Below are 17,848 nucleotides of genomic sequence, written 5' to 3'. Positions count from 1 at the left end.
ATGAGTTGATTTTTACTGTTTTTTTCTGTTTAGAATGAGTATTATTTTGCATAGATTATACATTTAGTTCCACTGTATTACTTTTTGTAGCTCTTGTAACTTAAATTTCCTACAAACTATACCAGAGTTGACGTTAGAAAACAAAGAAGAAACAAAAGAACTTTGATGTCACCTTGACATTTGTCTTCCAGCAATATTGTCCGGTGGCAACCGGACTTTCAATATTCAAAAATCCTAATTTTTAAGCTCTCCTAACATTCATGGATATGGGTATGTGGTTTAATGCTTAAATAGTAAGTGCCTTTCTTTATTTTCAGGTATTTTTTATTATGTGTATATGGGGATGCTCGCAGTATTCTGTACAAATGCTATTAATATCTACGCCGGAGTAAATGGCCTTGAAGTGGGTCAAAGCGTCATAATTGCTTGTTCGATATGCATATTCAATGCAGTGGAACTGTCTGGTGAATTGTCACGATACCACCGTTTCTCCCTCTATTTTATGCTGCCTTATATTGCCACTAGCCTTGGACTTTTGAAACTTAACTGGTGAGTAGTTTTTGATGGACGGGTTCTAACGATCTAACTAGGCCTGAAAAATTTTTGAGGGAGGAGCCAGGAGTTTGTTTTGGTGGGGGACAACCTGTTTGCAGGGGGGAATATGAAAATCTATATTTGTTAAAAAAAATTTTATCCCTATTATGAAGGCAGGATGGGGGGGGGAGGGGTTCTTCTACCCTTAAAGGATTGTCCTAGCTATGCCCTTGGGGTAGTTTAAGTCATTAGCCACACAGCAATTTAACAGTATGAAGAGAGCTTCTTGATGATAAATTAAACTACATTGTTACTTTTTTTTTTAAATAATTTTGTTTCTTATGCATTCAGTTTTTTGAGACACTCCAACAAGACCAGATAAGACAAGAGACAAGATCTTTTATTGACAAATGACATGATAAATAATTTTCTATACTGGATGACGGGGAGCAGGGCTCGATGTGTCGGCCATAAACAATGATAAGGAAATGCCGAAACGACAAAAAAGAAAATAGAGACCACCCCAGCGCGAGAACACCACAAAAAAATTAATACTAATATCTATTATATATCAATCCCAACATTCAGACAAAGAACGATTTTTGACATATGTTTTGTCAAAGAAAATCGGCTCTTAAAACTTGGGACATTGCTACTAAATTCAGTTTATTTACAACATGAGGAATCTGGTATCTGATTGAGAATCTAGCTCTTTTTGTTTTAATTGGGGGGAGGCGATACTTCTTTGAGCGGACGTGGTGGGCAGGAGAAATGGGAGTCTCAGTTATACCCAGATCATGGAAATAATTTGTTGAGGATTGGATATCATAATACCACATTGCTGTGTGCACGTTGGTTGAGATTAAGTATATTGATAAAAATATATAAAGTTTGGGTTTCCGAGAGATTTTTAAGCCTCAATGGGCGATGAACAGAAGTACCCAGAATTCAAATTGCCTTATTTTGGATTATCTGAAGAGGTTGCAGATGGACCATAAATGTGTTGAGATAAATTACGGGCCAATATTTTAGATATGATTCAATTAGAGAATGGTATAAAATTTTAAGGACGGAAAAGAACCTATGAAGACAACCTAAGTTATGGGCAAGTTTCAATCTCAAATAATCAGAATGTTTATGGAAAGATAAAAGCTCATCGAGAATAATCCTAATGTAACGAAATGAATTTACTCTTTTTATCCTACTTTGATTTAAAATTAACTCTTCTACGGTAATTTTATTTACCGCCCTCTCTGACCGCCCGAAAATCATGAATTTAGTTTTTGAAAAGTTCGGAGCTAGGTAGTTAAATGCAAACCATTTATTCACATATTTCATTGCTGTCACCATTTTCTCAACCAACAAAGATGGGATTTTAACATTTACTGTCACCGCCGTATCATCTGCAAAAATTACTGCTAAGCTACTACCTTGGGGTAAACACCTCGGAAGGTCATTTATATAAATCAAAAATAGTAATGGCCCCAATACTGGTCCATGGGGGACTCCAATATCGTCAATAACAATATGGCTTGACAGGTACCCATTTATTCTTCCTGAATTTTTTAACATTGCACGTAAGATTTGATTAGATCTTAGCCTTTACCTCTAATACCCCTGCTATTTATTTTCTTCATTAAAATTTCATGGTTTAGCGTATCAAATGCCTTCTTTATATCATAGAAAAGAGTAGACACATGATTATCATTATTTAGTGAATCATTAATCTCTAAAATTAGCGCAGCAATAGCTTGTTCAGTTGAATGACCCCACCTGAATCCAAACTGATTTCTAGTAAATAAATTCCTTTTCATCAAAGTACGAAACAATTCTTTTTCGAATAATTTTTGCCTGAACCTTATATTGGGGAAAAAATAGCTAGTGGGGGATAGTTGCCTGTATTTGTCCTATCACCTCTCTTATGAATTGGAATAACTCGTGCAGATTTCCATACTTCTGAAATGATCCCTAATGATATCGATGCGTTTAAAATTTGAAGCAACGGGACATGAGTTACACAAACAGGTTCTTTCAGAATGTTTATGGGAAGCCCATCTAGACCTAGGGAATTACCACCCTTTAGATGCGTAATTACTTTCTGGAATTCACCGAAAGTAACAGGGGCCAGGAACATACTAGAACTTTCAGATGGCGGGAGATATACTTTGTATGAATAAAATGGCTATTGAATGAATTCCAGTTCAATAGCACTAATATGAGAAAAATAATTACAAAAACAATCTGCAACAACATCCTTCCCCTTCAAACCAACATTATTTTCATTTATGATCACTTCTGGGTGTGGTATCTTAGTATTGTTTCCAAATTTTTCCTTGGTTAATTTCCATGTAGTCGGAAGTAAATCAGATTTTTAAAGTTAATTTTCATAATAAATTTGTTCTAAGATTTTTAACCAGCAAATTTTCATAATTTTTGAATTGCTGTACATTATGAGTTGAGGGATATTTCATTTTTATGTTATACAGTCGAGTTTTTCCTTGATAGATTTTAAAAATGATAAACTTAACCAAGGTTGTTTGGGTGAGGTTCTTTTCTGGTATGCAGTTTTAAATCAGCAATGAAGACCCAGTTTTTCATTCAAAACTCGATAAAGTGCATCTAAGGATTTATTTGCGTCATTCTCATTAGTAACTTCAATCCAATTTACATCGCTAAGATTAGATTTTAGTTCATTCATATTTACTTGTGAGAAATTTCTCCTCTTCATGGGATTTTCTTTATTGACTATCTTTTGCGCTTTGAAATCAAACTTTAAAATACAATGATCAGATCTATGTTCCATAACCGCGAATGTAGCGTCACGTGGATAAGGTACAAAAATGTTATTGATCAGAGAGAGAAGAAAAAAAAACTATTTGTTATTCGTGTCGGAATAAAACATACTGGGTTCATACCATGAGAAAGGTTACATTCTAAAAATTGAAGGACGTGTGGGTCAATTCCTTGCTGGGTTGATGGGAGACATCCCATTAAGTCAATATTGAAGTCCCCAAGGCTAAAAAATGATATTCAAAGATTTTATATCACACTTAATATATTTTCAAATTTGTCAATAAAGTCTGCCATGCTGGATGAGGGAGGACGATAAATTATAGCAATTAAAAGTTTTTCAGTTTTTGGTAAAACACATTCAACAATACACATTTCAAAAACATCTCAGTATTCAGATATAGAAATTCTTCTTTCATCCGTGCCTGGATATAATTTTTAACTAGTATTGCTAAACCACCTTGCTTTTTTTCGAGTTCTGCTTACGTGAAAAAATTGGAAATCGCTAATCTTGATTTTATTTGCCGAAGTTTCATCTAAAAATGTTTCACAAAGTCCAAGAATGCCCGCTCCTCCATCCACGACAGTTCCAAAAAAAAAAAAAATATTATCCTCATATTTAGGTTTTTATGAAGTATTTAATGAAAAAGAATATTTATTTGTTTTTATGAAAAAGACTATTTATTTGTTGGGGACTAAAAAGGGTTTAAAATTTCATTATTATCATGGGCTAGGGTCGCCTGGAATACATTACTAAAAATGGCTGAATTTCTTTCAAGATCATCCAGTCTAGATGCAGGGATCATATGAACTTGACTAACCATTATCGTATATTGACCTTACGCCAAGTAGTACCCCCATGCCCCCCCCCCCACAGAAAACTAAAAGCACTATAACTCACACTAAATAGGCTTATTCTCGCGGAAGATATCATATCACTCAGCAACGAGCCCATGTAATGTTAAATCACACCATATCGGGAAAAAAAATATATATAGCACAAAGAAAATATTTACTTCTCAGCTAAGTGTCGTCAATTTACCACACAAAGAAAAAAGTCAATTTGGTTTGACTCGGATCCAATCTATCTTTTTCTTCTCTCCAAATTCATCGATATAGCATAGGTAGGACTACTGGAGGAATCCAAGCCTGAAATCTATTCTGTTTAAGTTCACTTTTCTTCTTCAAAAGGTATGAGCAGATATCTCGGACAGACTTGCTCAAATCATCGGATAAATATACTTTAGAGAATATAGGACAATTATCCAAGCAGGCTTTTCCCCTAAAAGCTCGATCGCGAAGTAGTTTGTTTGCTTGCAGAATCGGAAACTTATCCTTAAAGTTGTGGAGTCGGATTTTAGTGAATTTTTCATTTAATTCAATGACCAGGAATTCACGTTGAATATGTAATTTCCGCAATAGTTCACCAGTTTTTTTCACGCCCTCTTCTTTCGACGAACACTAGGTTCCAGGCTATGATATTACTTCGTCGGTCAGCATTTTCTAAGCTCAGTACTTTATTTTTGAAGCGTCCAAGGCTGGGCTTATCATTGGACTGGTTCGCTGATAGCTGGAGGTCCTTAGCTTCCTTGTGTAGCTTATTGATTACATCATCATGAACTTTTTTGGAACTTTTAGTCCTGGATGATAGATTACTTATCTCACCTCTGATTTCTGACATTTCACTTCTCAGTCATTTTACTTCTGCTTGAATGCTTGTCAGTTGACAATATCTGTTGAATATTCGTTGCGTGGCTTTGAATTGATTCATGCATCGCCATACTATCAGTGGATTCACGAGTGGATTCTAAATCCATATGTCTTTTCTTAGTTTTCCCCATTGAAGTTGTTAGGAAAATTAGCAAACACCAGCCGAGGAGACAATCCCATTAATAGCAATTGGTTTATTACGTTACAACAGGTGTATTATTCACTTATATTTCAACGGGCTCTCACGAAAACGATGCTATTTGGCTGTGAGCATTGAATGAACTGAGAGGCTCTTAATTCTTTTTATCCTTTGTAATAGCAATTAGTTTATTACGTCCCAACAGGTGTATAATCCACTTATATTTCAACGGGCTCGAACGAAAACAATGCTATTCGGCTGAGAACATTGAATGAACTGACTAAGTTTCACTGTTAAGTTAACGAATGTAAGTTTCAAAATGATAAAAAAAAAATGTTTGTTGCTCTTTTACCTAATTAAATCGAATTTTTACAAGAGTACAGACAAAGATAAAGCATAAACTGGTAATCAGAACCGGAATCCTCCTAATCTGATATAATTTTACCATAGAAAGAAATTCGCTGGAGTGAGAAATGAGTCATTCTTAAAAATCATTATGGTTGAACTATTAAGACACCAAATTTTAAAAGTAAAAAATTGTTGTTTTCTGTTTCAATTGGTCGTCCCAACTACTACTACTACTACTAACTCACTGCAGCACCAAGCCGCCTGAGGCCAACACAGCCACGTACGCTCCTCCTCCAACCTATTCTATTTAAAGCCTCCCTCTTTACACCCTCCCAGGAAGTTCCCATTTCCTTTAAATCTTTATTTATGACATCCTCTCAACCCAGACAAGGACGACCTGCTTTCCGTGTAGCCCCAGACGGTTGGCCAAAAAGAACAATCTTCGGTAATCTGTCATCCTTCATCCGTAGAATGTGGCCTAGCCATCTCAACCTTTCTTTCATTATAGCCCTAGAAAGCGGGATTGAACCACATTTTTCATACAACCTACTGTTTGAAATACGGTCAGTCAGCCGGGTACCCCGAACAATCCGTAGGCAATTTCTCTGGAAAACATCTAGTAAATTTGCATCTGCTTTTCGGAGCGCCCATGCTTCAGAGCCATATTTGACCACTGTCATCACTGTAGCTTCCAATATTCTAATCTTGGTTTGCAGACTTATCTTTATATTCTTCCAAACTTTTTTTAACTGTGAAAAAACACCCTGAGCCTTAGCTATTCTACTTTTAACATCTTCACTGCTCCCACCATCTTTACTAATAATGCTACCAAGGTAACTGAAGCTCCCAACCTGATCAATCTTTTCGTTACCTAATGTCACCTGTTCATTTTCACTTATCCCTAGCCTTAGTGACTTAGTATTCTTAACATTAATTTTCAAGCCTATTTTAGCACCCTGAACTCGCAAAACCTCTAAAAATTCCTTCATTTTGCTCACACTTTTATCTAATATGCTTAAATCATCAGCATAATTTAAGTCCAGGAGCTTTTTTCCTCCCCATTTGATTCCGTGGTCTCCAGTTGCCTTTCCTGTGCTCCTTAGGACGAAGCCCATCAAAATGATCCATATAAAGGGGAGGAAGCCATAAATGAGAAAAGGAGGGCTTAACTACATATCCTAACTTGTCAAACCTAACACATGGGACAATACACGATATAAATAAACAAATTGATCGGAGTTGTCTTAACTAAAGACATTTAAGGTCTTTTCTAGACCGTATAATTGTTTTATTTTGTTGGCCTTATTTTATTGATGCTATTATTGTTTTATTTGTCAAAAAATGTTGCTCAGTGGCGAGGAAAAGTTTCACACATTTTCCAAAAAAGATTACGGGACGTATTCGGGAATGTTCCTTGATTCAAACGAAAAAATGTTTGAATCAACATTTGTAGAAACCATTACGCAGTATTTCTTAGCCATTCTTCCCGAGCTCTTTTCTTCTGCATGGTTACTACGAGGTTGTCAGTCTATCACTAAAAATATACAAAAGTTTTGACAAAATTTTGAAATATACCTTAACCATTGTTTGATCTAAACGGACAAATTCATTGTTGATTCAGCATTTTCAAAAACGCTAGCCCAACATTTTCGAACGTTTTCACCCAACTCCGTTCCTTCACCAAATTTACTATGGATACTATGTTCTCAGTTTATCTGCAACAGTTTATCCTTCCTAAATGTTCGAAACAAAGAAATAAATCTAGTAAAAAACAAAAAAACAACATGTCTATGACCAGTAAGAGAAAATGGGAAAGAAACGATCAACACGGACATTTCGCCTGTATAAAATTAGCGCGTTCAGCGGTACAAGAGAACCACATCCTCCCACCCCGACTCTTTCTCACAACTTTTCTATTTTTTTTTAAAATAAAAAACTTTAGTGTAAAGAGCGAGGCGTTGAGGAGGGGACAACCCCTTTCATAAGCGGAATAATTTCTCTTCGTTTTAAGTCTTAAGGTCGCTCCTTACTTGCAGTTAAAAAACGTGTTTTTTTCATTTAATTTCTGAACGTTTTTGAACTAATGCATGTTTTGATTTTTGCTCACCGCACATGAATAATTAAAACGAAATTAGCACATCAATTTTATTTTTTTGGCTAAATGGCTTTTTCATAGTTTTGACCGGCCGATTTTGAAAAAAAAGTGGGGGAGGAGGCCTAGTTGCACTCCAATTTTTGGCTACTTAAAAAGGCAGCTAGAACTTTTAAATTTTTTTACGATTGTTTTTATTAGTAATAGATATACGTAACTTACGAATTGTATATTTTTATTACGTATATGAAAGAGATCTCCCCCTCGTCAATACCTCGCTCTTCACACTTAAGATTCAACTTGGTCCCAATTCTTTAAGTTTGACCCCTGAATCACAAACGCCGCAGAATAAATAGTTGAAATTACGAAAAATACTTTAGCGTAAAGAGTGAGGTATTGTGGAGGAGTCCCTTTATATACGTAACAATTTCTTTTCGTTTTAGGTTCTAATGCTGCTCCTTACCTCCACCACAAAAAACTTTTTATTTATTTATTTTCTCATTGTTCTTTTAAATAATGGTAGAAAATCCTGCGACCCTTCAGGGAAATTTTCTTCCCTCATGATGAATTCCTCCATAGAACAATCCTCCCATGTAACCCCCTTCATCGATCCCTCTTTAACGTGAAAAAGTCCCCCCTGAAATCGTTTGTACACGTCCCAATAACCATTACTTTATGTAAAGAATGGTCAAAGTTTGTGACTTGCATAGGCATAATTATTAGGTTTTTCGACCATGCTGAACAAAATGGCTATCTCAAAATTTTGATTCAGTAACTTTGGGGAAAAAATGAGAGTGGGAGGGGGCCTAGGTGCCATCCAATTTTGTTTGGTCACTTGAAAAGGGCAAACTTTTAATTTTCGTTAGAATGAGCCCTCTCGCGACATTCTAGGACCACTGGTTCGACACGATCATCCCTGGGGAAAAGAAGAACAAACAAATAAAAATAAACACGCACCCGTGATCTATCTTCCTGCAAAAAATACAAAATTCCACATTTTTGTAGATAGGAGCTTGAAACTTCTCTTTGTAGAAATTTTATTTTTGTAGTTTTCCACATTTTTGTAGAGAGTAGGGTTCTCTGATACGCTGAATCTCATAGTGTGATTTTCGTTAAGATTCTTTGACTTTTAGGGGGTGTTTCCCCCTATTTTCTAAAAGAAAGCAAATTTTCTCAGGCTCATAACTTTTGATGGGTAAAACTAAACTTGATGAAACTTAAATATTTAGAATCAGCTTAAAGATGTGATTCTTTTGATGTAACTATCAAAATTTTTTCCATTTTTAGAGTTTCGGTTACTATTGAGCCGGAACGCTCCTTACTACAGTTCGTTACCACGAACTGTTTGAAAAGTCAAGACAAGACACGTATCTTTTGCTAAGTTACTTCTCTGGGGTATAATGCCGTGTAAAAATATTCTTTTTAAATATTTTTTTCATTGTGAAACTCAATAGATGTGACAATTTTCTTTCAAATGAGCCATTAAACATCTCTCTGTGAGGTTCTAGTGCCCAGCTATTTTAGGAGAAAAAAGAAATAAATGCCATCGATTCAAATCGATGTTCAATCGTACTTAAAGCAACTTATCTTGTTTTTCAAGCCTATGGATTTTCCTCGTTATTCAAGCCATGGAGCTGTAAGTTTCCAACATAGGGGTTTTGGACATGGCGATTCTAATATTATTCTTTGTGTTTCGATCTGACTCTACTTTTATTAGTTACTAGCTGTTGGGGTGGCGCTTCGCGCCACCCCAACACCTAGTTGGTGTTGCGCTTCGCGCCCCCCAAGCCCCCCCGCTCGCGTAAGTCGTTACGCGCCATATTAGTTACGCGCCATTGTAGTTGTGTCCCTGTGTCCCACCCGTGAATAGAGGTAGATATAAATATATGTTTTTAACTACGTAAAACATGCGAATATACAACATTTTTCGCTGTCCCATTGTCTGTGCATATAAATAGATTGTCAGGTTTACTGACTCTTGAACATGCAACATATAATTGTCCATGGGAAAAACAATCCGTATTCAGAGATATACCTCATTATTCTAATGATGTGTCCCTGTGTCCCGGTCGTCATTTATATTCCCTGTGTCCCGGTCGTCATTTGTGTCCCGGTGTCCCAGTTTGTAATTTCTCTTTGAGTGTCCCGGTCGTCATTTATATTCCCTGTGTCCCGGTGTCCCGGTCGTCATTTGTGTCCCGGTGTCCCGGTCTGTAATTTCTATTCGAACAATCCCTGTGTCCCGGTCGTCATTTATATATCCCGCCTGTGCCCCCGGCGTCCCCGTTGTAGTTGTGTCCCTATGTCCCGGTCGTCATTTATATTCCCTGTGTACCGGTCGTGATTTGTGTCCGGGTGTCCCAGTCTGTAATTTCTCTTTGAGGTTCCCGGTCGTCACTTATATTCCCTCTGTCTCGGTCGTCATTTGTGTCCCGGTCTGTAATTTCTCTTTGAGTGTTTTTTCTTTTTAGTTTTTTACCTTTTTTCTTTTTTCAGTTTTCTTTTTCTTCTTTATTTTTCAGCGTCACTATGAAGTACATATCGACGAACCTTTGTTTTTTTAACTTAAATCTGGTAGGCATTGATGACCTTATCCAAGTCAAAATCCCAAACCCAATCATCATCGCTATCATTTTCAGTTTTGATATGTTTTGACTCTCGCTGTCCAGGTGGATTTTCATCTAACTGCGCGGTTTTGCGTTCTTTAGCCGCAAGCCTGTTTTCTTGCTGTTCTTGTGATTCCCCGGCACGCTTTCTTTTCTTACTTTCTCTATCAGCTGCAAGCCTGTTTTCTTGCTGTTCTTGTGATTCCTCGGAACGCTTTCTTTTCTTACTTTCTCTATCAGCAGCAAGTTTTTTGGCATAAACTCTTTGAGCAGCTTCCTCGGCTGTTGCCATTGTAGGTTCTTCAGTCATTTTACAATTAAACATTTTTCCGTGAACAAATGTCTTAAATACCGTAAATGACGTCACCGTCATAGCAAAAATGACGACAACTAACTTCATGACGTCATTCGACACAGAAACATGACGTCACCTGACAGACAGACACACAGACAGACAGCTTATTTTTATATATATAGATTGGCTATTGTATTTCATAGTATGAGGCATGGTCGTCTCTTAATTGGTTGCCACCTTCTGCTGCAACCTGGATTGTTATAATTTAGTTCGTTTTTTATTGTGAAATTACTTTAAAATATTTCGATCTTATATGTAATTATGTAACAGCCTGGATAAAGCCCGTGGCCTTTTCTTATTTGGAATAGTAAGAGATGATCTTCAGAGAATGAGGTATCAAACCAAGTCCAGTAAGTGCCATGGTTTGTTCCTTACTATGTTTCAGCCATCTATACAAATATGATACCGGTGAAACTTATATAATATCCCTTTATAATTAACCAGACCAATTCCTTATATAATTTTTTTTAGTGTTTTAACGGATTTATTATCATGCCTTATATGCAACTTATGTTTCATAAATTTCCGACTTTCCAGTGGTAAGCATACCTAGCTAGATAATGAAGATTATATTAACGAACCACCGGGTTCAGTTCCTTTGGACTTGAGTTTATTCTTCACTATAATTCGAAATGAGCCTTTAAACAGCGCTCTGACAATGATGTTCAAGTGCCCCGTAATCTACGGAGGAAAAAAAGATGCCCTCGATACAAAATATCGTAGTTCAAACAACATTTCATATTCTTCATGCCAAGAAGCCGTAAGTTTGCTACATAAGGATTTGGACAAGGCGATTCTGATAGTACACTCTGTGTTTTGATTTGACTCTATTTTTAGGAGCCATGGGCTACTGTATTTCTTAGTCTGGGATTTGATCGTCTCTTACTAGATTGCTAGCTACCGTTCAAACCTGGAAATTTGTATAAAGTATTTAAGCTACTATGGGCTAGAGTTCGTTCTTTATTATGATCAATTCAAAAATCAAATGTTTTGTTTAAACCCCTAAAAGAATTACTGCATTTTACATACCTATATCTACATGCTTTCTACTATGTTAAAAACAACACTTGTTACTACAGTGTTGTGGAAAAAGGTAGCTTACTGTAAAAAAATTGATTGTTGTAATTGTATATGTTTTATGTTATTATCCTGTCGAAAGATAAGTGTGTATAAATGTTGCATTCACTTATTACGTCATGTATGGTTATAACCTATCCGATTATAACGTCATTCATCAAAATTGTTCACAGAAATGCAGTTTTTTCTTGAAAATTAATTATATTTTAAAAATTATTTTGTTTTTAATTACAAAAGACACTGGATGTAGAAATTTCATTCAAAATGAGCGATTATGCAACTCTCTATATTTTCCAGTGCCTAACTGGCTGAGGAGAAAAAAATGTAATGAAAAAAGATGCCGTACATGCAGAATATCATGGTTGCAACCACTTTTCTTGATTTTCAAGCCAATATAATTTCCTTGCTGTTCAAGCCAAGAGACGGTAAAGTTTCTATATATTGTTTTAGACAAGATAGTTCTAATACTGTGCTTCTTGTTTTTGATCTGACTCTTTTTTTAGGAGTTATGGGTTTTTTAGTTTTTACTATGGGGCTGATTGTCTCTTACTAGATTGCTAGCTACCGCTGCAACCCGGATAAAAAAGGTAATGACAAACTCAGAGAGTGAGCTGCGACATACATGCTTACTGTTTGTCCAAATTTAAATGCTACTTTTCTAAGTCACAGAATCCAAACACTAAATTTTCGTAATTCACTTGCAGAGGTCAAGACAGACTAAGGTCATTTGTCTCAGTGGATATGATAATAAGAGGTAGTTGAATTGGGATTGAGGTAAGGCTATAGCTGAGGTTATGCTACTAAAAACATATTTATTTGTTTGTGGTTTGTGTAAAACTAGGACTTTTATAATTACAGAGCAGAAGTCAAGTATTCCAGTAAATTGTCCTTCCTATGGAAGCGGTCTTCTATAAATAAAATGAAAATATATGAATCATTGCGGTGGAACCTTTGTTAGGCACCAGTCTAGTTCTTCTATGGGCACTCACATAAATTCTTCCAAGTGTGGGCGAGGGTAGCTTAGATAAATTCTTAGGGGGTTAGAATAGTTTAAAAAGAGGTTATCATTTTTTTTCCGGAATTCAAAAGCTTATACTTGTATATTTTTATGCTAAGGACATAATTCAATACTAAGAGAGGGGCAACTATCCTGGTTTTCCCACCACTTTATGAGTACCAATACGCTCCTTCTATTAATAAAATCCTCTAATTAATATACTAAAGTCCTTTCTGACTAATCTGACTTTCTTGATTTTTAATGTGAATTTTCAAATTCACTGAGTTTTAGACTCACGATCAACGCCAAGTAGTTTTGGCTAGTGTAGTGTATGCAAAGTGCAAGTCTCAACTCTCAGCAGCAAGCTGTAATTATTTGCTGAAATCCTTGAACAAAAACATTTTTTGAGAAATGTTATGCACTTTACCTTCACTTTTTTCTTATGAAATTATGATATGATGACATTGCTTTTGGCACGATGATGTTTTTTTTAAGGTATCCTGCCAAATTTTTCGTTGGAGACACCTTTTGCTATTTTAGTGGAGTGACTTTTGCCGTGGTGGGCATTCTTGGCCATTTTAGTAAGACGCTGTTGCTATTTTTCCTTCCACAAGTGTTCAATTTCTTGTTGTCAGTTCCTCAACTCTTCAGACTTGTTCCCTGCCCACGACACAGACTACCAACGTAAGTATTTTTCTTCTCTCCTTTTTGTTTTAAGAATACAATTTAAAAAATATTTGACAATTAAGAAAATGACATTTTACACGAAGAATTAAATTTTTTTACCTCATTGATTGGTTTGATTAAATAATTGGTTTTAAGAATACAATTAAGAAAATATTCAACAATTAAGAAAATTGACATTTCATACGAAGAATTAAAACTTTTTTATCTCTGGTCTGATCAACGTATCAGGTAGAAACTGAATTAAAATTTGCAGTGGTGGGATGATGAATCTGACTCGAAAATTGTATCGGGAATAGAATAAATTTTCCCGATCCTTGAAACAATTCCGCTATGTTTTTCAGCTTTTTATAAAAAGATGTAACATATTTTTTTTTTAAAGAAAAAGCTATTGCTTAAATTCTCCGGGACTGGATAATCAAATTTGTACGCAGCGATTTGCATGTTGCTGTGCTGCTTAGTTAGCCACCTTATTATAAACAGGCCAAATAGGCTATGAAAGAATGGTTGATTGAATTCGGAATGAATTACAGAAAAGGGATGCAGCAAGTTGTCATAAGAAATGATTCATAGAATTTGGAATTTCGTGGGCGGAGCTTTCGCAACTGGTCTCAGGTGGTCTGGTATTACGATGAGCTGTTAGTAGTAGCTACATGACTAACTTCATGAGATAATATAGTCCCGAACAACTCAGGACTGTGTGAGGGCCAAATCTTTTTTAAACAAATCAGTAAGATCGATGTTTTACGCGTTTTACCAAAGGAATATATTGTCGTAGGCTATGTTTAATGGTCTCTGGTGTTCGACAGTTTATTTAACTGTAGTAAAATGCCAGGCTTGTCGTACGCTCCTGTTCAGTTTACTAGTTGAACAAGAATGGGGGGGGGATTCGAGTCAAACCGGTAAAATATTGCTTTCTTATCGCATAAGCTCTTCTTTACTAATGACGCTACAAAATGTAACTGCAGCTGTCTGATCAGACGATTAATAACGAAAAGAATGATGAAGAAGTTTCACAATATTTTTTCTAATTCAAAATTTTCAGATCAGGGGTTATTGTTACTGATGTTTCTGACCATTTTGGGATTTCGGCAAGTTTTAAAGTTTGTTTCCCGAGGCAGCAAGGCCTTAGATTGAAAACGAGTATGTTACCTGTACTCAACCAGAGTAACCTAGAAAAGTTTAAACAAAAGATTTCTAATGTTAATTGGAACAGTGTAGTTGAAAATCTAGATGATATAAATATAAATTTTCAGAGATTTAATGATACACTGATCTCTATTTTGAGTAAAACTTGTATAATGAATCTGACAAGGTCAAAGAAAAAGATACCCAAAAAGCCATGGTTGTCACCTAGTCTTCTGCGGTGCATAGATAAGAAAGATTCAAGAGATTTAATAAGGAATGAAAATGATCCAGTTTATAGGATTCAATAAGGAATGAAAATGATCCAGTTTTCACTAGAATTTACAAAAATTATAGAAATGCCCTTAATAAACTTTTGAGAAACGCCAAAAAAATATTTTTAGTGTAAATTTAAAGATGCTTGTGGTAACCCAGCTAAAACATGGAAAATTATTAAAAGTGTTATATCTTCAACAGATCCGGTTCGGCCTGATGAAGTTACTACAAGTGATGGGTTAAATTCGAATGAGCCTGAAGTAATATGTAATGCCCTTTCGGAACATTTTGCAACTGTTGGGGCTCGATTTTCTCGTGGTACAGTAGCTTCTGATAATGATCCTCCGCTTGAGACTCTTATGGGTACTTCTGTTGATGTGTCAATGTATCTAAGACCCGTCACTCCTGATGAAATTCGTAAGATCATCTTTGTGATGAAAAGTTCTTCGGCTGGGAGTGATTCCATTAACCTTCTTGTTTTAAAAACCGCGTTTCCAAGCATTTCACATATATTTACGTCCCTTGTTAATGCTTGTTTTAAGCAAGGGAAGTTTCCCAATGGTCTTAAAATCGCAAGAATAACTCCTGTGTTTAAGGGTGGTAACAAGAATAGTTTGGGAAATTACAGACCAATTTCATTATTAGGTAATAATGAAATTGGTGTTGCTTCACAACAGGTGTTGTTTCACGAGTTTTAGAAAAATGTATTAATATTAGAATTTATGAGCATTTGGAACGTCATAAACTTCTACATTCAAATCAGTTTGGTTTCAGGAAGGGTAGAACAACAGAAATGGCGATTTCATTTATTACTACTATAATTAATGATGCTCTTGATAATAAGCTTGGGGTAGCTGGTATATTTTTGGACTTAATTAAGACGTTTGACACTGTTGACCATCGATTATTATCTAAAAAAATGTGAATTTTATGGATTAAGGGGTGCTACATTGGGTTTGCTTTGCAGTTATCTTCAAAATAGACAACAGTGTGTCAATTTACAAGGTTTTTCGTCTAGTATAAATGTTGTTAATGGGGGGTTCCCCAAGGATCCGTACTGGGTCCGACTCTGTTTTTAATTTTCATTAATGACCTGCCGCATGTTGTGAAAGCTCTGCCCAGAATCGACGACTTTGTTGACAACGGTCCAAGTAAGACCCAGGTTACTATGCCCTTATTTGCTGATGATCCAACCTTGGTGTGTGTTGTCCCTAAGGAACAACTGCTCATGTCAACGATAAATGCAGCAATGAGCAAGATATGTACATGGCTTAAAATAAACCACCTTGACCTGAATAAAGATAAGTCATTTTTTTTTTATTTTCACTCGATCTTCGAATTTTTATCCATGGTTTACGGAAATGATTTCGGAGAGGGGAATTATTAAACGAACAAGGTTCACAAAATACATCGGAATCAATGTTGATGAAACCCTATCATTTAAAGATCATGTGAAGTCAGTTTCGAAAATATTGTCACGTAACTTAGGTATCATGCGCAAATAAAACATATTTTCCCCCAAATGTTCTACGATTGTTATACTTTTCCCTGATTCACCCCTACATTTTGTATTGCTCGTCGATTTGGCTTGGTACTTTCTCTTCGATAGTTCGTCCAATCCGTGTGATCCGGAATAATGCTATCCGAGTTTTTGGGGTGTCGGGAACCAGGAGTCTATGAGGTCTGTGTATGGAGAATTAAATATAATGCCTGCAGCTGGATTACGTGATTTTTATATATAAGTATCACATTGAGAGCCTTCCTGATTGTTTTAAAGGAATATTTTGTGAGAGGTCTGATGTTCACCACCACGTTACTCGGATACGAGGAAATACTGAGGTTCCTCGATTAGTTTCAAGTAGGTCTTCTTTTTCACTTAGTTATAGAGCTTCAAAACTTTGAAATAAACTGAATATAGATATCAAGGAAATAGGCACCTTTGGCCAGTTTAAGTCTGATTTGCGTCTGGAGTTGCTCGGTAGGTATACTTTTGAAACAGATTAAATAAAATAAATTTTACATAGGTTATTCATTTGTAATATTTATGTATTTTTTTGTCGTCTTGGGGTCACGCAAGGTAATGTATTGTTTATTTTTTTTTTTATGGTTGTTGGTTTCGGTATATGGTCTCATTCTTCACATTCTCCATATTCTCTCATTCTCCATATTATCTTTTTTCTTTTTTCCCCTGAATTTAGCACAGACTCGCAAGCTTCGCTTACGTTGTGCTATTGATTTAAGAAATGTTTATATCTAATAAAATTGTTCTACTACTACTACTACTACTCGAAAAGTGACTTAAAAGACCACATCGAAAAAACAGTACCGAAGCTTTTATTTTGAAATGTTTGTCCTATTTTCCGTTCAAGACTTCATCAGCAAGTGTTACTGTTCAAGTTATTGCATCTAGTTTTTACGTTTAATTCAGTATTCACGCTTTTCATTCTACACTAGGATAACTTCGCACCGCAACATTTTACCTTTTTGTAAAAAAAAATTCATGGGCCGTAAAAATTTGTGTGTTCTGTATGACCAATGAGAGGTTTTGTTCCAGGTTACTCTTTTTTATTTACTTACGTTTTTTATACTCAAGCATATACCCAAACCTAAAAAACATTTTTTTTTTCATTCTTATCCGATGGCTAGTACCGAAGATTGTGTATTCCAAACCTGCTTAATTTTTCCCTTAAAACTGAACAGAGAAACAGATTATCTGTTAAGACCCCATCTGTTTTCTTCGTGTTCTGTTTTTCAAATAATATGCAGTTAACAGAAGTGGGATGTCTGTTTTTTCTTGGATTTTTTAATTGATGTCAGTTTTTCTAACAAACAGAGCCATAGGATCTGTATTCCTGATGCATAGAGCTAAGAAAAAAACACATTTGTAGGGAAAACCAGTTTTCGTACAATTTTCTAGAGAATCCCTTGATATAGCTATTTTACAAATTTAAACAATTTAAAACAATTTGAACAATTTAAACAAACAAAATTATTTACTAGCTATTTTACATGGCGATACTTTTCATGGTCCTTCAGCCAGGAAATGCAATGGGGGGGGGGGGGCTGGGACCAGCCATCCTGCACTTTCGCACACCCTTCCTGATTACCTTTCCCA

The 17,848-nt window shown here is 35.7% G+C and overlaps 1 protein-coding gene across 2 annotated transcripts in view; it reads left to right on the top strand.

Annotated features, from left to right (window-relative positions):
- Nucleotides 1-17,848, top strand: part of LOC136029482 (UDP-N-acetylglucosamine--dolichyl-phosphate N-acetylglucosaminephosphotransferase-like) — a 55,601-nt gene that overhangs the window by 24,696 nt on the left and 13,057 nt on the right. For both annotated transcript variants that reach the window (XM_065707911.1, XM_065707910.1), the window contains exons 5-6: nt 318-549; nt 13,144-13,332. In XM_065707911.1, the coding sequence (XP_065563983.1) occupies nt 318-549; nt 13,144-13,332 (421 nt within the window). The remainder of the gene's footprint in view (nt 1-317; nt 550-13,143; nt 13,333-17,848) is intronic.

The sequence above is a fragment of the Artemia franciscana genome, chromosome 7 (genome assembly GCF_032884065.1).
Source record: "Artemia franciscana chromosome 7, ASM3288406v1, whole genome shotgun sequence".
Classification (NCBI taxonomy): domain Eukaryota; kingdom Metazoa; phylum Arthropoda; class Branchiopoda; order Anostraca; family Artemiidae; genus Artemia; species Artemia franciscana.
Note: the sequence above shows the minus strand (reverse complement) of the source record. Positions and strands in the feature narration are given on the sequence as shown.